Genomic DNA, 24,271 nt, shown 5'->3' on the forward strand with positions numbered 1-24,271 from the left:
AAGGCAAAGAAGTTTAGGGATAAGGAGTTTACGGTGACGGAAATGGAGCCCTAAAATATCTTGCGCCACCCCTTAACCCTTAACCCTAAACTAATTTGCATTTTTTTACTATTTAAAAAAAACTAAAATAGTTCAAATATAGTTGAACTATTTTAATATGTTTTTCAAAATTGTTAAAAAAAATGGCAAATATACGTTTGGGGATAAGGGATAAGGGTGGCGCAAGATGGAGCCCCAAATCTAGCCTAAATCAGGCTGTACAGCCTGGGATAGGCCCGCACCGATATAACCTTTCATCTCAACTATGTGTGCCAAAAACCTGCTTCCTTTCGGCAGTATATATAGGATGTTCCATTCAGTGATGTTACGAAACCTCCTCCTGGCAACAAGAGACATTCCATGTAATCTTTATACTGTACATCCATAGCCTATAGGCCTTACCTGCCCTAGTAAACACTCAGACTTACTGGTGTGCCCATCGCCCGAATGCCAAGGTCTCCATTATGACGCACGTCTTGGCAGTGGAGTCACATAACTTACATAACACACATACATAGCACGCACACACACACACACACACACACACACACACACACACACACACACACACACACACACACACACACACACACACACACACACACTATAGGCCTCTTGGTTTTTGGATTTACATTCCAGCTGTTGAGGCCAAGAAAAATAAAGGAACATTAAGCATGCTCTGCCCTAATGATACAGGGACGCGGTTATGTAACACACAGGCCCTTTGTTCAGCATTGTTTGTGATTATGCAACCAGATCTGCGTGTTGGTGCTATTCAGAGTTCACAAAAACAACGACTTGTTCCTGGTGTGTGTTTAGCATGACACCGCTTACCTCCATCAGAGGACGAAACGCCCCCCTCCTCGTCAGTGGCGTGCACAGATAGACACTAGGGGGTGCTAGAGCACTCCCTGCCCTTTTGGCAATGTGCCCTTTAAAAAAAAAAAAGTTGTTTTGTTTGTTTGTACACTGTACAGTATGTGGACCATGGACCATCTACAAATCTCACACTATTAACCATTTTTTACCTGAGATCAGATTCTAAAAATGTCTTCTACATCCTGACAGTTTTCTGAAAAAGCTATGTTTCGTTCTTCGATTTTTCAAAAATAGCAGACCTACAAGCTCGTAGCGTGCCACTCGGTGGCGCGCTATGAGCTTGTAGATCTGCTATTTTTCAATAGCTAAAGCATAACATAATGCTAACACCAAAAGAGGTTCCCGCCCAAAATGGATTAAGGCAACCGGCCGGTTCCATGCGCTGCACAAGGTGCCCTTTTTTCACTTGAGCACCTGCCCCTCTAAATGTCTGTGCACGCCACTGCTCCTCGTCCACTTGAACGCCACGCACGCAGCATCCATATTCAATCTGCATGTGATGGGGAGCATTAGCCCCCAAGAAATTGCAGATCTACAAGCTCACAATGCATTATTGTCTAATTTGCCTTGTGACACATTGTGTGAGCTTGTAGTATCACAGCTATTTTTTTGGCAACAAAGTGGTGAAAGTATCCGAGTTGTAACTCAAGCCTATAGTTCTCTAGAGATAAATGAAAGAGTTGGGATGGACCTGGGGCCAACTGCAACATTGGGCAGAAGACAGACAGCATTGGCGTTCGTTGGTGAAGACCTTATGTGCTACCCAGCACGAAGAGGATTAAGCTAAGCTATAGTTCTCTAGGGGGGGTTCAAGTGGTTATGAAATATTGTTTAAAGTTTCATGTTGAGGACTCCCAGTTGATATGCATTTGGCCAATATTTTGTGCCAAGCAGGGAGCCCCTCAAGATAAGATTTGTCAACATTCGTCAAAAATAGCATATCTATCTACAAGCTCTTCTTGTGAACGTGTAGATCAAAAATAGCACATCTATCTACAAGCTCTTCTTGTGAACTTGTAGATCAAACGGCTGGCTTAAGTGTTTAAACTGTTTCTCATTCTGCTTATAGGGACCACCCTGTACCCCTTCAAGGACCATCGGGGGACGGAACCACACTGTGTGTGTTAACACACACACACACACACACACACACACACACACACACACACACACACACACACACGACTCATAATAAAACAATATATCATATTACATGCAAATAGAAGACACGTCTTCCATTGCCGAGAGCAACACAAAGCGTCGATTCATTGTCTGGGCAACGCACGCATGACACAATAAAAACACACATCACCACCATGGCCATGCCTCCCTTTCAGCCATCAAGAAGCACCAACAAGGTCATTTCTGTTTGCTTTATTGTTAAAGACATACCATCCAGTATAGCTGTGCCAACAGCATCCAACCCCCTATATGAGCAAGAACAATCATTTTTGACTTTGAACCAAGTGCAAGAAAGAATAAAAAAAAAGAAAAACAAAAGTAGCAAAAACAATGACCGAAAACATAGCAAAAACTGACTCAAAGACATAAAAAAAAACAGACTACGGTACTGCTTCTGATGCAGATAACATACTGTATTTGTTTTTAACAACAAATTTAAACGTAATAATAAATATTCTCTTCTACTATTTTTAGTCTTCATGATGCTCATCACGGCATTCTCACTGGCATTGCATTAAGTGTGCGTACAAGGCAATTTAGACTCAAATGTATTATTATTATTATTATTTTTTTTACATCCAACAGGTTTATTCTAAACAAAAACATGAGCTAAATTATGACATTGGAATTTTCAGCAGCACAATCAGAAGAACAGCTTGCACTCATCGGATTGAAGGAACTCAACGGGACACAAAAGCCAGTCTCTCGACTCCCATGTATAATCTGTCTTCACGACAACTAGTGTAATTACTAGTAGAGCCTGATCTGTTTACAGCCGCATGCCAGTGTCGCGCACACACCCAAAAAAAACTGTGGATCTACAAGCAACACACAACAGCTTGTAGACCACATGCGCCTTTTTGTCGCACGCGACACAGAATGCAACCACGTACAAATCAGGCATAACCCTGGTAGCTTGTTCTAAAATATATATATATATATATATGTATATATAGCAGTCACATATATTCCTCGGACAAACCATAATATTCAACGACGAAAGAATGAGATGAATATTGCTAATCTGTGTGACGTTGCAAAACAAAAAGACACTCCTGAAATGGCTAGAATAGATATGCAATATTAACACCTCGTCTAAAAAGCAACGTAGTAAATCTCCAACTTATTATTGTTAGGAATTAATAAGTCATCTTAGTGGGAAAAGTGACATGGTTGATATATGACACCAGTGGCGTGCACAGATAGACACTAGGGGGTGCTAGAGCACCCCCTGCCCTTTTGGCAATGTGCCCTTTTGAAGAAAAAAAAACAAAAAAACGTTTTTTTTTTTTTTTTGATTTTTCAAAAATAGCAGACCTACAAGCTCGTAGCGCGCCACTCGGTGGCGCGCTATGAGCTTGTAGATCTGCTATTTTTCAATAGCTAAAGCATAACATAATGCTAACACCAAAAGGGGTTCCCGCCCAAAATGGGTTAAGGCAACCGGCCGGTTCCACGCGCTGCACAAGGTGCCCTTTTTTAACTTGAGCACCTGCCCCTCTAAATGTCTGTGCACGCCACTGTATGACACTCTAGATATAATAATTTTTTTCTTCTCTTCTGTGACAGATCACTTTCTTCAATGGTTACCAACCCGTGGAAAAAAATGTTTTTCCACACTTTATTCCTTGAAACGTTGCTAAAAGGTAAAAGTGCAATATAGCAATAGATAGTGTAGCAATAGTCGCTGTGACCTCCGTGTTGTGTCACAGCGAGAAGAGAAGTCGAGGCATTTTGACAACGTTCACACTCTGTGTGAAATGAGGTCACTTGACACGGAAAAGGACATTTACTGGCAAAATTCTGCACGTTTAGATTGTTGACACAGCATGTGTCCAAGTGCAGAGACATGTCGTTGTCACATTGGGGGAGGTTATGTATACAGTGTGTGTCGTTGAACTCGAGTGCCAGGCACACCATTGATCAACCCAAGCCAAGCATTTGCATTCCACGGCCATTTTTTTTTTTACTTCTCTTATACCAAAGCCACAAACAAAAAAAACGAAGAAAAAGAAAACGAAAAACAAATGAAGTATGGTCATTCAGAATGGAGGGGGGTGAATGATGACTGAGTAGATTGTAAAGCAATACAATTCATATTTTTTCATTCCAATTCTTCACGAGTAGAATACATGGTACAAACTAAGCGCACGCACGCACGCACGCACGCACAAGGGAAATGCAGTTTTAAGTGCTCTGAAATTTGACGATCTTTCATCGCCAACGCCAAGCTCAACAGGTTCCTCTCTACCTTCTATTATAGTTAAAATAACAAGATATTAAGTACAAAATATGTATAAACCCTTCATACATCTCAGGCTATAAGTTTGGTACCGGTAATGAAACGACAGCAAAGCTATTCCGTTGGAACACCTGCCGTTTCAGCATGACAGGCAAAACGGATATTTCCCCCCGTGTCACTTTCAATTGAATCAATCTATACCTGAACGCAGTCACTCAAATCCTCGAGGGCACTTTCTTGGCTACAACATCACAGAGTTTTACAGTATAAAACATTATTAGAAACATATTGGAATTTGAATGATAAATTATAAATTTTCATATATACAAAATTCTCAAGTTTTTTTTGTCTTGTTTTTTCTTTGTGTTTTTTCTTCTTTTTTTACATATGTACATATTAACAGGCTCGGCCAACATTAGTCACTACTAGTACTCCCAATTGTACAGAACCAACGGGTGGTTCTTAGAACGACACGTACTCCTTGAATGTAACCGTGAGACTGTTCGTCGTGATGTCGGTGATGATGATATTTCCCATAAACGGCGAGCGTTCCTTTACAACCTTCTTGTCCCTGGGCTTTTCCGGCCGTTTCTCCGTCTCTTCCGTCACGGGAGCTGGACTTCGTACTCTAGGCTCTGGACATTCAACGCTGAGCTCTGGGACTTTCACGCCAGGCTCTGGACTATTAACGTCGACGACAGGTTCGGGACTGTTAACGATAGGTTCGGGACTTTTAACGACGGGCTCGGGACTCGTAAGGCCTGCGGGCTCCAGTTCTGGTTCCAGTTGCATTTCTGCCTCTGTGGCCGGCTTCTTGCCCTTTGGACAGCTGAGATCCATGGGCTCTTCTTGGTTCCCAGAGTCCGTGGCCCCGTACGTACACGAGTTGCTGCGCCGCGGCCCGCTGCAGTGGAGGTCCATGGGCTTGTCCTGCGGCGGAGCGCTGCACGGGACGCTGAAACTTCTGGAGCTCAGAAAAGTCTTGGAAACGACCCAGTCCTCCCCGGGCTCCTCCGACTCCGACGCCGCCGCCGCCTTGCGCTTGCGGTCCCTGGGGAAGGAGGGGATCGTGATGTGGTCGCTGGCCGTAGGGGTCAATATGGTCGTGTCCGTAGACCAAAGAGTCGGCGACGGGCTCATGGCGGTCAGCTGTAAGGGCAGGTCATCCGGCAAGTCCGCCTGGCCACGAGCCACCTCCGTGTTGTACTCCTCCGCCGTGCTCGGGGAAGGTTTGGAGAACTGCCGCTCCATCTGGGAACACTTGTTGGGATGCTCGGCGACGGGCGGCGAGCTGCCGCCGCTGCAGTTCTCCTCCGGGACGTCGCTCTCCGGGAGCAGCTGATCCGGCGTTTTGGTTCTGTGCGCGGGATTGTCGTCGGAGGATTTGGCGTGATGATGATGATGATGGTGATGGTGGTGCTTGTGGCCGTGCACCTTGCTGCTGTCCATGTACTTGCTCATGACGATGACGATACGCCCGTTCTTATTCTTGTTCTTGATTATCTTCATCTTGCCACTAGCGGCACTCGGCAGGGTGGCCTCCTTGGGGTTGGGCTTGAGGGCGTGCTCGCTCTCGGCCTCCTTGACGACGGTCGCGGGCTTCCCGACCTCCACCGTCAGCTCCTTGACCTTGCTCAGGCAGCCGGTGTCCTTGTCGCGGACCCACTTCTGCTGCAGCGCCAGCGGCAGGTTCCAGCCCGGGTTGGCGGGCTTGCTGGTGGGCTCTTGGACCTTGACCACCTCCTTGAGCCGGGAGGCCTGCGCATCGAACATGTTCCGGTCGGGCTCGTAGTGGTGGTGCTTCTTGCTGTTGAGCTGGTAGATGAACTTCTTCTTGCCGCTGTTGCCGTTGGTCAGCGGGTCAGCGGCGGCGCCGACGGGGCCCTCCTGGCTGCCCGGCTGGTACTGGTGGTGCTTCTTGCTGTTCAGCTGGTACTGCTGGGGGAGCTGGGAGCGCTGCACCGGCACCAGGCACTTCTCTGGCTCCGTGGACGTCTCCTCGAAACCGGCAGGCACGCTGGATCTGCGGGCGAAGGAGGGCACCTGAGAAGAAACGGAAGAGAAAATGTACCGTTAGCATTTTTATTTAATTTTTGCAGTGCGTTTTCACACACCATGAACATAACATAATTACAACTAGGCCTATTGAATACGTAACTAAAATAGGGATCCCAGCAACTAACACTGGGATTCAGTCACCTGAATATCTCTTAAAAAGGTGCGTTCTCGAACAGACCTACAAATAGCAGACCTACAAGCTCGTAGCGCGCCACTCGGTGGCGCACTACGAGCTTGTAGGTCTGCTATTTTTTTTAAATCGAAGAACGACTGACATAGAAACATATCTTTTTCAGAAAACTGTCAGGATTTAGAAGACATTTATAGAATCTCCTATTTTTCAATAGCTAAAGCATAACATAATGCTAACACCAAAAGGGGTTCCCGCTCAAAATGGGTTAAAGCACACAGTTTTGATTTTGTCGACTAAAACTATGACGAAAAATGTTCGTCGACTACCTTTTTTTCACTGACGAAAACTAAATGGAAACTAAATGAAAACTAAGCTATGATGACTATAGGAAAAACTAAGACTAAATGTATTGACAATTTCATCAACAAAATAAAAAACTAGACTAAAATGTTAGGAAGGGACGAGTGGACAAGATAAAGTAAAATAAACAAATCATTTTACACTTGGTTGCATGAAAATAGCAGCGCTACAAGCTCACAACGCGTCGCGGCACGGCGCGTTGTGAGCTTGTAGATCGGCTATTTTCAGCAAGTGTAAAATTGCCCAAAACTATAAACTATAACCAACACCAAAACATTCCTGGTGACTACAAATGTGACTAAAACTAAACGAAAACTATTCAAACTAAATGAAAACTATTCAAAAGACTATGACGGACTTGAAGGGGAGAAAATGTTTTTCTTTTTTTCTTGAAGGGGCATGTTTTGCACAATAACAGTCTTTTCATTATGTCTGCCCACGATCTCTGTGATTCATACAGTAGGCTCCGTTTGTTTACCTCAGTCACTGATACTAAAATCTGATATTTTATTTTCATTTTTTTCTGTGAACCTGTGACTTGACACCCATATTATAAAACGAAAATAAAAAAAAGATTTTGAAAAGAAAGAAAAGACTATGACTAAAAAACTAAAATCTATATTTTGCTGTCAAAATCAACACTGAAAGCACATGCTCTCCTGTCTCCCCTCCCCCCCTCGTCCTCATCAGGGTGACCCCGGGGTCCGTCAGCGGGGCACCGTGCTGGAACGCTCCGAGACACTTGGTTGCTCCGTGACCTCAAAGGTCAGAGAAATGCCACCAGACATGTCACGCTTTATCCCTGATTCCCCTGGCCACGTGTGTGTGTGTGTGTGTGAGAGAGAGAGAGAGAGTGAGTCTACTCACACTCACACACGCGCAGGCACGCACACACGCACACACAGACAGGCAGAACGGTATGCGAGTGAGTCTACTCCAGCTATGCACGTTATAAAGGAAGCCACGCTTGCATTTCTAGAGCTGCATACATATTACTGCACACATACACACATACACTGTGCAGCTTCTCAAAAAATGTATAAGTACAGTGTCTTCTTTTAAAACGCTTTTAAAAACACATCTATATGCCAAGTGTTTTTCTTAATATTGTTTTTAATTGTTTTATTGACCTGTTATTTTCTTCATATTTCATTGTTTCTGATGTTTTGATGTTTTGATGATTCCTGTTTTATAACCTGTCTGTAAAGCACTTTGTAACTATATGTTTGGAAAGGTGCTATACAAATAAAATTCATTCATTCATAAATCAAAATGTGTCTCATATGTACCTCATGTCCAAAAGAAAATCCTTTTTTATTGTTAATATTATTGTTTTAATTATTGTTTTAACCCATTTAGACCTGAGGACGCATGTGTGTCATATTATAGCTTTAAACCCATTTTGGGCGGGAACCCCTTTTGGTGTTTTAACTAAGCATTATGTTATACTTTAGCTATTGAAAAATAGCAGATCTACAAGCTCATAGCGCGCCACCGAGTGGCGCGCTATGAACTTGTAGGTCTGCTATTTTTGAAAAATCGTAAAAATGCGGCACAAATCTTTGAATATATATTCTTTCAGAGCAAACGTTTTTTTTATTTCGACGTCAGGCCTGAAAGGGTTAAACAGCCATGCTCTACTTTGCGTGACAATCTTGAGTCATGATGATATTATCGACTCCCTGGCCTATTTGTACCAAGACCCCAAGACCAAGCTACAAGAATCTCTGACCTTTAACCTATTTAGGCCTGACATCGAAATAAAAATAAAAAATGTCTTCAAAATCCTGACAGTTTTCTGAAAAACCTTGTGTTTCTGTATCAGTGGTTCTCAATATTTCATGTCAAGGACCCCAAAAAGTATATGTAATATGCCGCCGACCCCCATCTGAAAATATGTTGTTCCAGGGACCCTCCCCCAGAAGCAAAGATTTGAGTTAAAATGTTCACTCTGTAATAATATATATTCAAAGATTTGAGGCACATTTTCACGATTTTTCAAAAATAGCAGACCTACAAGCTTGTAGATCTGCTGTTTTTCAATAGCTAAAGTATAATATTAGAATCCTCCGACCCCCCCCCCCCCTCCTTTCTCTGTAGATATACCTTTTGATGTTTGATTTGAGTATTTCTTTTACCAATATGTATGTATTGCATAATGCATCATAATATGCATTAGTGATGAATTGAGTGCAATGAACCACAATGTAAACAAGCCCCCTTGGGGGTTGCTTTTTTTTGTGTTATCCTTTTATAGCTTTGTCTGTGCTACTATCCGGTACTGTTAGCAAACCTGCTCATGAAGTATTCAATCAATCAAACATGAAGCAGGACATTCATTTACAAAACAAAAAGAGAGTATAAAGAAATATGGAGATATAAGGTCTCTGGCCCGACAACAACGACAGGAAAAGGAAGACATTCCATTAGCTTTGAATTACCGTTAAAAGAAAAAACGCCCTCTCTTTGGGAGGAACATTTCACTAATAGGAAAATGGAAGATGTGTATTTGGCGCAGTGCAGCATAGATTCCCCCCAAAAAATAGGGGGAGAAAAAGAGAAAGAACTCAATTTTTTGAACGATAAAAAAAGCCTAAAGTGAAAGGAGTGTTTTGCACACACAGCTATTTAGCATAAAACATAATGAACACTCAGAGATAAAGAGGAGAGCACTCAAGCAACACTTCCACAACCTCAGGCTACAGAAACAGCAGGGAAACACTGCTCTCTCTCTCTGTGTGTGTCTCTCTCTCTCTCTCTCTCTCTCTCTCTCTCTCTCTCTCTCTCTCTCTCTCTCTCTCTCTCTCTCTCTCTCTCTCTCTCTCTCTCTCAGCAGATGTACAAGCTTGCAACGCGATTTGTTGTGAGCTTGTAGATCTTTCTGAATAGCCAAACAAACAAAGAGAAAACAAAAATTAAATTAGTGTTTTAAACTGTTCTTTTTTTCTGGGGACCCCCTGCAACCCGGCCCGCCTCAAGGAGGGAACCCCCCCCCCCTAAAAAAACAACAACAAAGGACAGGAAAAGAGAGACAGAGAAAGGCGATGCGATGACATCACATATACCTGGACTAAGAGATGCTTTGGTTTGATGACATCACATATACCTGGACTAAGAGATGACATCACATATACCTGGACTAAGAGATGACATGACATATACCTGGACTAAGAGATGCTTTGGTTTGATGACATCACATATACCTGGACTAAGAGATGCTTTGGTTTGATGACATCACATATACCTGGACTAAGAGATGCTTTGGTTTGATGACATCACATATACCTGGACTAAGAGATGACATGACATATACCTGGACTAAGAGATGACATGGCATATACCTGGACTAAGAGATGACATGGCATATACCTGGACTAAGAGATGACATGACATATACCTGGACTAAGAGATGACATGACATATACCTGGACTAAGAGATGACATGGCATATACCTGGACTAAGAGATGCTTTGGTTTGATGACATGACATATACCTGGACTAAGAGATGCTTTGGTTTGATGACATGACATATACCTGGACTAAGAGATGCTTTGGTTTGATGACATGACATATACCTGGACTAAGAGATGACATCACATATACCTGGACTAAGAGATGACATGGCATATACCTGGACTAAGAGATGACATGACATATACCTGGACTAAGAGATGACATGACATATACCTGGACTAAGAGATGCTTTGGTTTGATGACATGACATATACCTGGACTAAGAGATGACATCACATATACCTGGACTAAGAGATGACATGGCATATACCTGGACTAAGAGATGACATGACATATACCTGGACTAAGAGATGACATGACATATACCTGGACTAAGAGATGACATGACATATACCTGGACTAAGAGATGACATGACATATACCTGGACTAAGAGATGCTTTGGTTTGATGACATGACATATACCTGGACTAAGAGATGACATGACATATACCTGGACTAAGAGATGACATGGCATATACCTGGACTAAGAGATGACATGACATATACCTGGACTAAGAGATGACATGACATATACCTGGACTAAGAGATGACATGACATATACCTGGACTAAGAGATGACATGGCATATACCTGGACTAAGAGATGACATGACATATACCTGGACTAAGAGATGACATGACATATACCTGGACTAAGAGATGCTTTGGTTTCGGGCCTCGTTTTCGATATCCCATGAGCTGCTCCTGTCTCTCTCTGTGGAAGACAAAAGGAGGACGACCTTTGTTTACAATGCTTGGCATGACCGCACACGCATAAATCACCGCTCCCGTGTGCACGCACGCACGCACACGCACGCACACACAGAGAAAAAGAAAACATTGATTTTCCATAAAAAACATATCCGTTACATTGCTTTATGTCACATTATCTCACATAACACAAACATCCCTTGGTGCAAAAAATTCCGGCTTCTGCTTCTTCTTCTTTTTTTTTTTTTACCATATTCATTAATTTTCGCCCCTCCTATACCTATTCAAGGTTGAAAGTGGATTTTTTTTTTGTATTTTATTTGGAAGACTAATGAAGGCCCCTGCTGCACGCACGCACGCACGCACGTGCCGTGCCGTGCTGCAAAGCATTATGGGTCCTTATATATATTTGCATATCTCTCCATGGTAAAACCGGGCCCCATTCCACGTTCTCATTATGGGGGAGAAATTCAATTAAGGTTACAGCGGGGCGAGCCTCATCCCCCCCCCAGCCCCCGCCCCCCCCCCCTGCCCCTCCCCCCTCCAGCTTGTGGAGCCTCGCCTCTCTTCTATGGCGCTCCTCCAGTCGCATTCAGATCTTAACCCATTCTGGGCGGGAACCCCTTTTTGGTGTTTCAAAGCATTATGTTATACTTTAAGCTATTGAAAAATAGCAGATCTACAAGCTCATAGCGCGCCACTCGGTGGCGCGCTACGAGCTTGTAGGTCTGCTATTTTTGAAAAAATCGTGAAAATGTGCCTCAAATCTTTGAATATATATTTTTTCAGAGCGTACGTTTTTAACTCAAATCTTTGCTTCTGGGGGAGGGTCCCTGGAACAACATATTTTCAGATGGGGGGTCGGCGGGCCAATTACATATAATTTTGGGGGTCCTTGACATGAAAATGTTTGAGAACGACTGACACAGAAACATAGGGTTTTTCAGAAAACTGTCATGATTTAGAAGACATTTTGTAGAATCTGTTGTCAGGTGAAAATGGGTTAATTAGGGTCATAAGGTATATACGAAATGGGATAAATACATACTGGGGGGGGGGAGTATGTATGGGTGGATGCCGAGGTGGAAAGTATGCAACGTGCGCGCGCCACGGTGCCGCCTCGTGCAAAGGCACAACAATAACTCCATGATAATATACATGGCAGCCTTTTAATAACTCACATCTCTCTAGAGCACACTCGGTTCTCAAAGTGGGGTCCGGGGACACCCAGGGGTCCTTGGGGGGACACGTTATGGGTCTGTAACTCTTGAGTGTACACAAATGGGAACAAAATTGTTCCGCTCTCTTTTAATCTCCAGAGAGTTAAATTCCGGAGAATAAATTCCAGAGATTAACCCATTTAGTCCTGACTGTCGACAATTTTAAAAATGTCTTCAAAAATCCTGACAGTGTTCAATATTTCATGTCAAGGACCCCAAAAAGTATATGTAATATGCCGCCGACCCCCATCTGAAAATATGTTGTTCCAGGGACCTCCCCAGAAGCAAAGATTTGAGTTAAAATGTTCACTCTGTAATAATATATATTCAAAGATTTGAGGCACATTTTTACGATTTAGTAAAAAGTATAGCAGAAGTTCATAGCACGGCACTCGGTGCCGCGCTATGAGCTTGTAGATCTGCTATAATAGCTAAAGTATAGCATAATGCTTTAAAACACCAAAAGGGGTTCCCGCCCAAAATGGGTTAAAAATGGTATGGAATGGGGGTGCCGTGGTCTAAATGCATATCAAAGTGGGGGGGGGGGTCCTTGAAATGAGAGAGGTTGAGAATCTACTGCTATAGAGCCACGCCACAGATATGCTGTGGTCTGTGGCGTATCTTTTCAAATGGGGGTCCGGTGCAGGCTATACATTTTGGGGATCCTTGACATGAAAGAGGTTTGAGAACCACTGCTCTAGAGAAACTGCAAAACCAGAGCAGGGGAAACTCTGACTAAACGGCTGACCATAACGGCAGTCAATTTGCCTGGTTTACATTACTTAAGCCCCTATTTATTTTACTGTTATGTTAACAAGCAGCGATGCGATGCATCGTGTTGCATGTGCTCCCCTGTTGTTGAAATCCCTCTCCATATATCGCCCAGGTATCCCTGTCCAAATCCCTGTCCATAATATCGCCCTGTCCAAATCCCTCTCCATATATCGCCCAGGTATCCCTATCCATATCGCCCTGTCCAAATCCCTGTCCATATCGCCCTGTCCAAATCCCTGTCCATATATCGCCCAGGTATCCCTGTCCATATCGCCCTGTCCAAATCCCTGTCCATATATCGCCCAGGTATCCCTGTCCATAATATCGCCCTGTCCAAATCCCTGTCCATATATCGCCCAGGTATCCCTGTCCATATCGCCCTGTCCAAATCCCTGTCCATATATCACCCAGGTATCCCTGTCCATATCGCCCTGTCCAAATCCCTGTCCATATATCGCCCAGGTATCCCTGTCCATATCGCCCTGTCCAAATCCCTCTCCATATATCGCCCAGGTATCCCTGTCCATATCGCCCTGTCCAAATCCCTGTCCATATATCGCCCACGTATCCCTGTCCATAATATCGCCCTGTCCAAATCCCTGTCTATATATCGCCCAGGTATCCCTATCCATATCGCCCTGTCCAAATCCCTGTCCATATATCGCCCAGGTATCCCTGTCCATATCGCCCTGTCCAAATCCCTGTCCATATATCGCCCAGGTATCCCTGTCCAAATCCCTGTCCATATATCGCCCAGGCCTACAGAATATTGATTCAAAGTAAACACTGGAACCAGAGATGGAGGGCGTGGAGGTGTTATTCTGGCTACTGGCCCTGCATGTGAAATACTGTTCCCCCCCCCAATAATATAATCCTCGAATCATCATGATCATCATCATTAGTGCTGCACAATTAATAGAAAAAAAGATATATGCAATCTCATTTTGTGAAGAATAGTGAAGGGTCGTGCAGCGCTAGTTGGCCGTCCAATTATGTTTTAGTTACTCTTGTGTTTTTGCTACAAGAGAGAGACTTTAACCCATTTTGGGGCGGGAACCCCCTTTTGGTGTTTTAAAGCATAATGTTATACTTTAACAGCTATTGAATATATATTATTACAGAATGAACATTTTAACTCAAATCTTTGCTTCTGGGGAGGTCCCTGGAACATATTTTCAGATGGGGGCACGGAGGCATATTACATATAATTTTTGGGGTCCTTGACATGAAATATTGAGCACCACTGATACAGAAACATAAGGTTTTTCAGAAAACCGTCAGGATTTTGAAGACATTTTTTAAATTTCGACGTCAGTGCCTAAATGCGTTAATCCATTGAGACCTGGAACGCATCCATGTCACGTTAGCGTTTTAAACATTATGTTATAATTTAGCTATTGAAAAATAGCAGATCTACAAGCTCATAGCGCGCCACCGAGTGGCGCGCTATGAACTTGTAGGTCTGCTAATTTTGAAAAATCGTTAAAATGTGCCTCAAATCTTTCCGAAAATTGTCATGATTTAGAAAAAAAATAAAAATAAATTTCGACGTCAGGCCTGAATGGGTTAAGAGAGGTTTTAAGTCAAGCGTTGACGTTGTCCGTTTAAAGTCACAGTAGTTATGGCTCATCCAGGTGCCACATTTTGAATGTAGCAAATGTTCAGCAACTACAGACTAAAGACAATTAACATTTTCATGGAGACAAAAAAGAGAATCGTGATCTCAATGAGGAAAATCTAAATTTACATTAATTTGAGCAAGAATCGTGCAGCACTAATCATCATCATCATCATCATCATGATCATCTAGCCTGGTTAATAAACCAGACCGAATCAGCCGTTGGCAAAAAAAAGTTGCCTACCAGCGGATTACGGTCTGGCGAGGCTCAGTAGCACGCCTCTTTCCTACAGCAGAGAACAGGTCGGACCAACCGGGACACGGTATGCAATATAGGCGGGCTTTGGTACAGTGACGTTCAATGCTTGAGACCTTTGACTGACAGTAGCTCTGACCAATTGCGTCAAAGAGAAAATGTTCCCCGGGAAATGAAATCCAAGTGGAGCCAGCCCAGACTGATATACCGCGACAGTGTTGTGTGATATTAGTCTGGCTTATTAGCCAGGCTACATGATCATCAGCTCATAAATATCCCAGCGACCGGTGAAGTAAAAGGGCCTGCACAACAACAAGACCATTCCTGCTTTGGGGGACTTTTGCAAACGGATGTACGAAAAATGTGAAAGCCGACATAATAAACTGGAGAGAGGAGAGGAGAGGAGGACGGCGGGGGGGGAATACATGAACTATTCAGAACACAATGATGCGAGTGTGATTTCACGCTAGAGACACGCAACGGGGCGACCCCTATTTACAGGAGATTTGGCAATTACAGCCCTTTCCCCCCTCTTTGCCGGCGCCCCTCCCCCCATCCTCTGGGAGCGGAGCGTCCATGCACGCACACACACACACCCCCCCCAGTACAGGCCCAGACATACACACAGGCAGCCTGCTCAGGGAACTGGGGACTATATGGGATGGGAGCACTGGGAACGCTGTGGAACGCTATAGCATGTATTTTACATTTCGGACGGCGCTGCCTGTCGGGGTGGAAACCGTGTATGTCCAAAAACTGTTATACTTTATCATGAAATGAATAAAATAAAATAAATAAAAATAAAAGAACCAATGGATCAAAAGGTATACCAAGCAATCTTCGTTCCTATACTCTCTCACCTATATGGTCATGATGAAGCGTGCAGGGGGTCATGACTGAAAGAAGTTCAGTCACCCGACTCGGAGTAGTAGAACCGCTGCTCCTTCACTCGGAAGGGAGCCAGCTGTTTTCGGTGAAGAGATTTGGAGTAGAGAGGGCGACAAAAGGGAGGGGGGGGAGGGGGGGGGGGGGGGGCAAGCATAGACCCCTGAGTGACTCCGGTCAACTTAAGTATAGGGTTTAAGTGCTTAAGGTGGTCCATGGGCATCTATGCCTCCTTAGCGTCTCCCTATAGGGAGGTGCACGTCCCACTGAGAGAAGACGACCCCCTGGTAGACCAAGGACCAGATGGGGGGAGGGGGGGGGGGGGGGATTACATCTCCACACTGGCCTTGGAAGGCCTCGGGATCCCCCTCAGGAGGAAGTGGCTAATGTTGATCGGGGAAATTGGAAGTCTGGAGCTCTGCGTGGAACTGTTGCCCCGGCTGCGACCCGATTCTGGATAAGGTTAACACTTAGGACGCTAATAACGTGTATACGCGTCCTCTCAATAAAAAAAACGCGGGGTGCCTCGGACTATATATATATATATATATAGCAGATCTACAAGCTTGTAGGTCTGCTATTTAAAAAAAAATCATGCAAATGTGGTGCAAATCTTTGAATATATATTCTTTCAGAGCCAACGTTTTTAACTCAAAGCTTTGCTTCTGGGGGGGGACAACATATTCTCAGATGGGGGTCGGTGGCCGAATACATATAATTCTGGGGGTCCTTGACATGAAATATTGAGAACCACTGATATAGAAACATGAGGTTTTTCAGAAATCTTTCATGATTTAGAAGACATTTTTTAAATGTCGACGTCAGGCCTATAAAACGGGATCACTGTATATCAGTCTTTTGACAGCTCCCGTTGCTATATAGGCAACGCCTTGCACAGAGCTCCCGGAACAAGTTTTGCGCGTCATGCGCGCGGCCGCTCCCTTCCTTGTTTACGGGGCCGACAAACCTCGCTATTATCTCCGAATCTATACGGCGCTCTCCGTGGTTTTGATCAGAACGCAAGATGTTCCGTCCTAATTTCTGACTTGACCGCAATGCATCGCGTTTTGGCATATTAACGCTTCTAAAGAGAGAGATCAGACCTGACAGCGCGAGGTAGTAATTATACCTCCCGGGTTTTGGTGGGGGAAATGAAAAGGTTTTCAGAGTAATTTCTGCCTCATCTGCTTGGCACGCTATAGCGCCTATATTGTGAAGAACTCTGGCAGCATCATAAGTGTTATGAAGACGGATCAACGGGTGGATGGGCTCTCTTGTTAATACTTCAAGTAAAATACTGTATGCGAAACGCAGAGACTAACTTAAACCACTTTCACTTTAAAAAACTGGAACGTTCATTTGACACAAGACTTAAAAAGCTGAAATATTGGAGATACAAGGTTTCTGCCCGACAGGCTCCGTGGCATCTCATGAGTCCCATGAGCAGTCTGTGAACTGGACCAAGACTGGACACACACATCCACACACGTATACCAATCTGAACTGGACCAGACTGGACCACACATGGTAAATGGTGCATTTATATAGCGCCTTTATCCAAGGCGCTTTACATAGATTGTGCATTACATTCACACATTCACACACACACATTCATACACCGATTGCGGCGGAAGCCATGCAAGGTACCAACCAGCACATCGGGAGCAATTTGGGGTTCAGTGTCTTGCCCAAGGACACTTCGACATGTAGACAGGAGGAGCCGGGATTCGAACCGCCGACCCATGGATCATTGGACGACCTGCTCTACCTCTTGAGCCACAGTCGCCCACACACGTATACCAGTCTGAACTGGACCAGACTGGACCACACATCCACACACACACACACACATGTACAGTATACCAACGCTGTGGTTTACATGCCAGAGGGCCAATGTTAACCCCATGAACCCTAATCTAAGCTTCCCTAGTATAATAGGCATTGGTCATAATGTGGTGAACAATAGAGCGTCGCAGTCCCGCCCCCTACCAGGGCCCAGGAAATGATTCCCCATTCATTTTCCTCATAGACTTTTCAAAAAGTATTTATTTAAAGGCCTTTTAAGCCTCGTACAAAGCCAACTCGCGTTGTGAGAAATCATGACAACAAACACAATTTTTTCGGAAACAAATAATTAGAAAGAAGAAGAAAGCGGCAGGTTACAACACTTTTTTGTCTTGTTTTTCTTCTTTGTAATTACTTGTTTGGTCCAAAATGTTGTGTTTGTCGTCATGATTTGTCACGACTCGAGTTGGCTTTGTACGACGCTTAAAAGGTCTTTAAATAAATACTTTTTGAAATGTCTATGGGGAAAATGCACTGGGAATTATTTCCTGGACCTGGCGTTGTCATGAAAGGGGGCGGGACTGCGACGCTCTATGGGCAAAAAAATGTTGTAGATCAGCTGTTTTTGGTGAAGATATTTGGAGGAGAGGGGGCGACAAATGGTGGGGGGGCCAAGCATAGACCCCTGAGGGACTCCGGTCGACTTAACTATAGGGTTTAAGTGCTTACGTTTAGTTCTGTTCTCTGACATGGATGTATTTTGTGAATATTTCACAGTCCACCACCAATCATATGCTTATTATGGCCCATTACTCATCCCGAGGCCTGTCTAAATTGTTTGGGTTTTTAGTTTTTAGTTATTTTCTTTTTTTTACCACAAATGTCAAATTACAGGCCATATCTTTGGAATTTGGTGAGTGGAAACAAAATGGTTGATTTGCTACAGTGGAAGAGAGGATTCTTACAACATTAAGGACCACAGTGAGAACCCTCTGGCTTTCTGGTGTTATCCTTTTAGCAGGAGTTTTTCAACAGCCTGGTTCCGTGGACGCGTTATTATGTATCCCACCGCAGTTCTAGGAAAGCCCTGCTGTGATTGGCCAGTAGTCGTTGTGATTGACAGTTCTCGTTTTTGCGACCAGTCATTAGTCATACAACTACAACCTATCTCAAACACTCACCCTAAACCTAACCTCCCACGGGGCAGCACACCTAAACCTAACCTTAACGCATGTCTAACCCATGACTAGTCTAAACTAAGTATGCACCCCCCTAAAACTGAGGCCTAACCTCAGTAAAACGATGCCTTCCCGGGAGCCAATCAGACACATGGTGAGGCGGGTCTACCCTAGAACGTTGGTGGGATTCATAATCACGCTCCGTGGACCCACTGGTGGTCCGTGAAGGTATTGCATGTGGTCCCTGACCCATGCCATTTAGACCTGACGGGCGAAATTTAAAAAATGACTTCTAAATTCTGACCTCATGTTTCTGTACCAGTGGTTCTCCATATCTCATGTCAAGGACCCCAAACATTATATGTAATTGGCCACCGACCCCCATCTGAAAATATGTTGTTCCAGGGACCCCCCGGAAGCAGATATTTGAGTTAAAAACGCTCGCTCTGAAAGAATATATATTCAAAGATTCGCACCACATTTTCGCGATTTAAAAAAAATAGCAGATCTACAAGCTCATAGCGCGGCACCGAGTGCCGCACTACGAGCTTGTAGATCTGCTATTTTTCAATAGCTAAAGTATAACATAATCCTTAAAACACCAAAAGGGGTTCCCGCCCGAAATGGGTTAGTAATAGGATTTGTTGATTTTTCTTTCTTTTTTTTTCTTTCCACTTAGTTGAGAAACTGTGAAGTGGTGACCTGGTAACCTACACGTTGGAGGTCAAGAAATTCTACAGAACATTATCAGTAGTCCATACACATGGGGATGCATAGCAAGTGTTACGAAAGCACTCATCTTAGACCGTACCCTCAGCCAACACAACAGTGCAAGGTCCCCATGGTTAATTCTAAGTCAGGGTGGTGGTCCCTCGTTCACCATCAGTTGAAAAGGGAGCGTACCTATGTTCCCCAGGTTCTATGTTCCCCACCATGCAAAAAAGGTTCTTTGTTCCCCACTTAGAATAAATCTCATCGTCATCATTTCATCATTTTTTGGCCGCGGTCGAGATCATGGATTTCACAATGCCACACCAGACTTTCCGGTCCTTCATTGCCATCCCCAGTTCCTGCTTACTGATGCATGTGTCCCTACTAGCGATGACATCAGGGAACCACAGTTTTCTACCTCTGGTCTGCTTTGAGGCAGGGTTCCAGAGAAGAAGGGAAGATATAACCTCATTGTCAGCTCTGTAGCAGTGGCCGGCAAACTGTGTTCTTCTGGATCGGACTAGTGAAGAAACACGGGGAAGGTTGCCGAATAAATCTAAACCTAACCAGAAACCTAACCTAGTAATTGTATTAATTCTAGTAAGACTAAAAGTATTTTAGCAACTTAGTCTTAGTGTTACTTTTAGTAGCAAATTCTGATTTAAGCTCTGCAGTATTTGAACAATCCATTGAACTGTAGGCCTGCCTAGGCTACTTAAACTATCTAGTCTTAGCCAACTAAAAATGAACGCTGGCAAAAAATAAACTAAAACATAATTGCTCAGACTCTTCAACAAACATTGCAAAAACAAACATTCTTTGTTCTGTACTTATACATAGAATTGTATAGTACAAAACACTGAAGTCCTTAAACCAGAAACCTATAACGCTAACCCTAAACCCTAAGGTAAGTGGGGAACATAGAACCTGGGGAACATAGGGATGACCCCGTTGAAAACACCTGCTTTTAGCATAACCTTTGACTGTTCTAACTTCTAGCTGTACTGCTTGTTAATAAACTATGAAATGGCTCTGTATTCTGATAGCACCCACATTGCTACAGGGTGTTTGTTCAGTAAGGGGAGTCTCTTGAGATCTTTAGTAAACAGAAAATGCATTTTCAGGTCAGGGGATTCCCAATTTTACATGCAATTAGGAGAGAGCTGAACTTATTACTGTTGTTTAGTAAACAGAAAATGCATTTTCAGGTCAGGGGATTCCCCAATTTTACATGCAATTAGGAGAGAGCTGAACTTATACTGTTGTTTAATGTATTTTCTTTTGACTAAAGAGCTGGATAGAATCCTATTTACTGAACAAACACTCTATAGCAATGATTACTATCAGAAACTTTTAACAATCATACAAGATGAGTTATGTGTTATTCGTTCATATATTGCCCAAATGACAGCTCACTGTCTACTCTGGAGTACAACTGACTCTTTCAGTTATAATAACTGAAAGAGACAAAAGTCTCACAAAAAGACACCACCGTGGACTTGTTGGCAGCCTAACACAGCACATAGCATTAGCACGTGCTACGTGTGCACTCTTGAACCCTGCGAACCATATTGCACATTATTATTTTACAATTTCCTGGTGGCTCTTATCTTCCTATAAATCACACTGCGATCCGGTAAGCAAAACATTTCCCCATAAGTATAAGTTTTCACTCATCGCTGCACCTTCAGGCAAAAACAACAGAAACCACACTGACTAGCCAATATGCCTTACAATGTCTCAGTGAAACTGGGTCACGATGCAAAAGATCCAACAACAGCTTTAGCTGGTCGTAAAAAAAAATACCACTTGCTATGTTGACATGTAAAGTACACAAGCAGTGTTGCCAGATCTCGCGAGATAAATAACTGACCAGATCTATGAAAAGGGTTAATTTGAGTCGTGCAAATCTTTGAATATATATTCTTCCAGAGTGAACGTTTTTAACTCAAATCTTTGCTCCTGGGGGGGTCCCTGAAACAACATATTTTCAGATGGGGGTCGGCGGCCAATTACATATATTTTTGGGGGTCCTTTGCCATGAAAATGTTTGAGAATGACTGACATAGAAACATGGGTTTTTTCAGAAAACTACAGACAAACATTGGGTTACACTAAAAGCTGGACATATAGGATAATAACAACAATAATGGGCCTTGATGTGAAAAGGTATTGAAAGCCACTGCTTTAGAAACAACCCCATAAAAAACCCACCAATGTTAATTAAAAGCAACTTCACAGAAGAAAAACAAAAAAAACAAGCCCCAATCGCGTATAATAAGCACATTAAGCACATTATAAGCCACATACGCGATTGATTTCGGCTTTTTTTTTCTGGGTTGCTGCAACACTACATACATATATAGGATATAGGCCTATATACACCAGATCCAATGGCTCTATACAAGCGAGTGCTTCTAATTGAGCTACCTTCTGCCATGACACAGACAGACAGTTGTGCTCTGACTGCACTGCAGAGTGCAGACTGTGGGAGCTCCAGGCGACAGGGGGGGGGGGGGGGGGGGGGTATCAATAACAGAGTTACTACAGCGCCCCTCCCCCCACACCCATATAAGGTCGTGCCTGAACCCGAGGCTGCGCGGCCATGTCCAAAGTCTCTCTCTCTCTCTCTCTCTCAATTCAATTCAAATGAGCTTTATTGGCATGAGAAAACACACGTTTACATTGCCAAAGCAAAAGTGGAACAAAACAATCAAGATAAAACAATACAATAAACATGTAAACAGAGCTGTGTTATATTAACACTTTGATGTAATACTATCTTGTGAGACTCTCGCTCTCTCTCTCTCGGTCTCACCTGTTTTGGAACGCCACGAGCAGCCGCGGGTCAAGGATGTTTTCTTCTGGTTCCCATGTGTTGTATCTGTATGGGGGGGGGGGGGGGTATACATGTTAATGTTAGCATTCTATCGCGAGAGTAATGTGACGTCCCTTATAGTTATAGAGATACAACAAGATAGATATAGCCTTTATTATCTGGTCTCTCTAGTCTAGCATGATGAGCTCTCTCTCGTCTTGTCTTGTGTATTATCGCGATCACTCGTAACGTCTGCAACGTTATATAGCAACGTATATGCAAAGTATATGACAGTTTTAAGGCAGGCTGTGTGTAGGCTAGTTTTACGCACGCAAGTCTCAATGAAAACATCCAAATGCGTCCCATAGCTGCTCGAGTCGCGCGTTTTTAATCATTCTTTCTGCAGCGATCAGACGCATTGATGACATTATAAATGCAATGGATAATAATATCATCAATCATTCAATCACAAGGAAGGAAGGGAGCCACAGTTCCAAAATATAACAGCGAATCACAGCGAACAGAAACCATAGGTATAATGACATGTCACATAAGAGGGAGGCTCTCTCTCTCTCGTCTCTTGCACAGACTGCAATGGACCAACAGCTCTTCTTTCCCTTTTTTTTTTGCAGTTAGCCTACAGTCGGCCATTTTAGCACCGCTGTCTCATATAAATTCGCTGGCAAGAAGAGGCAGCGGCGATAATTAAAACGGGATTATATCAAGGCTGCATGTCTTCTCTCTCTCTGCCGCCTTCCTTTCCTTTCCTTCCTTGTTCGCATAAATTAGTGAAGGCATCCACCGTGCACTGGATGGAGAGACGTGACACACACACACACACACACACACACACACTTTGGTGCGCGCGCAATACTAGCATGCATGCATGATGCATGCATTGCAAACGCGATTATTGACATCTGCAGCAGCGTTTCTTCATGGAGGCGGTCAGAAACAACCAAAGCATATAAAATAAAAAATATAATATTATGAACACTTACTTGGGAGACCAACCTCTCCACTTGACCAGGTACTCGATCTTGCCCTGTTGGGGAGGGGAGGGAGGGGGGAGGGAGAATTCGGTGAGCGCCTAATTAGAATCCGAGAAGGGGGAGAAAAAAATAAATAAACAAAAATAACGGACCTGTCCTTGGACCGTTCTTTTCCCCCCCCTTTTTAAATTCCAACGCTATAGGCTGGCTGCTCCACCGTACCGTGCAAGCAAGCAAGCAAAAGGATGTCGCAGTTTGCTTTCCAAAAAAAGAGCCCGATCTACAAGATCACAACAACCCGACGGCACGGCACTGCAGCGGTCTTGTAGATCGGTCCTTTTTTGTTTTTTGACAAGCGAAAAAAAAAAAAAAAAAAAACGTTCGTCCGTAACGTCCGTCGTAAGACTCGTAACCCGATGCACCACCGTTTTGATGTTTTATTTTTATTTGTATTTGTTTTACCTTCCGAATGCGTTTCTTCTCGATGCCCTCCACGGCGAACACATGCTCCCCGGCAGCAGGCAGCTCCATGGTTTAAGTCCGCGGGCGGAGAGGTAGAGTCAGGCGGCTTTGGATGCCTCCTTCAGCTCGCTATATCCCTATCGACACACACACACTCCGGCTTGGTACTTTTCCAGTTGTGTGTGTGTGTGTGTGTGTGGTGTATGAAAACCAAACTGTATTCCCTCCTCTCTCTCTCTCTCTCTCTCTCTTTCGCACACACTCTCTCTCTCAAGGTCCTCCCGGCCGGCAGTAAAAAAAAAGCTAGATGATAGAGAGACATCCATCCACACACACACGGAGCTGAGAGAGAGAGAGGAGCGAGCAGATCATGCAATAGCTTTCAGGCTTGTGCGCGTGACGTCAGAAGGAGGGGGAGGAGGAGGAGGAGGAGGGGGGACCTTTTGCACATATA

The 24,271-nt window shown here is 43.8% G+C and overlaps 1 protein-coding gene across 1 annotated transcript; it reads right to left on the reverse strand.

Moving 5' to 3' along the window:
- Positions 1-4,098: 4,098 nt before the first annotated feature.
- Positions 4,099-24,031, reverse strand: LOC306936341 (E3 SUMO-protein ligase CBX4-like). Its single transcript, XM_079519829.1, has 5 exons — positions 23,818-24,031; positions 23,365-23,408; positions 22,364-22,429; positions 11,056-11,122; positions 4,099-6,385 (listed from the first exon to the last, which is right to left on the reverse strand). Exons 1-5 carry the CDS (start codon positions 23,884-23,886, stop codon positions 4,805-4,807), a joined length of 1,827 nt encoding a protein of 608 aa, XP_079375955.1. The 5' UTR covers positions 23,887-24,031; the 3' UTR covers positions 4,099-4,804.
- Positions 24,032-24,271: the final 240 nt, after the last annotated feature.

The sequence above is a fragment of the Electrona antarctica genome (assembly GCF_951216825.1).
Source record: "Electrona antarctica genome assembly, chromosome: 14".
In the NCBI taxonomy this organism is placed as follows: domain Eukaryota; kingdom Metazoa; phylum Chordata; class Actinopteri; order Myctophiformes; family Myctophidae; genus Electrona; species Electrona antarctica.

Coding starts and splice junctions, on each gene's coding strand:
- LOC306936341 (XM_079519829.1), bottom strand. CDS start 23,886: ATGGAGCTGCCTGCTGCCGGGGAGCATGTGTTCGCCGTGGAGGGCATC. Junction 23,409..23,817: donor AGAAGAAACGCATTCGGAAG/GTAAAACAAATA, acceptor CCTCCCCAACAG/GGCAAGATCGAGTACCTGGT. Junction 11,123..22,363: donor CTCGTGGCGTTCCAAAACAG/GTGAGACCGAGA, acceptor TGTCTTCCACAG/AGAGAGACAGGAGCAGCTCA.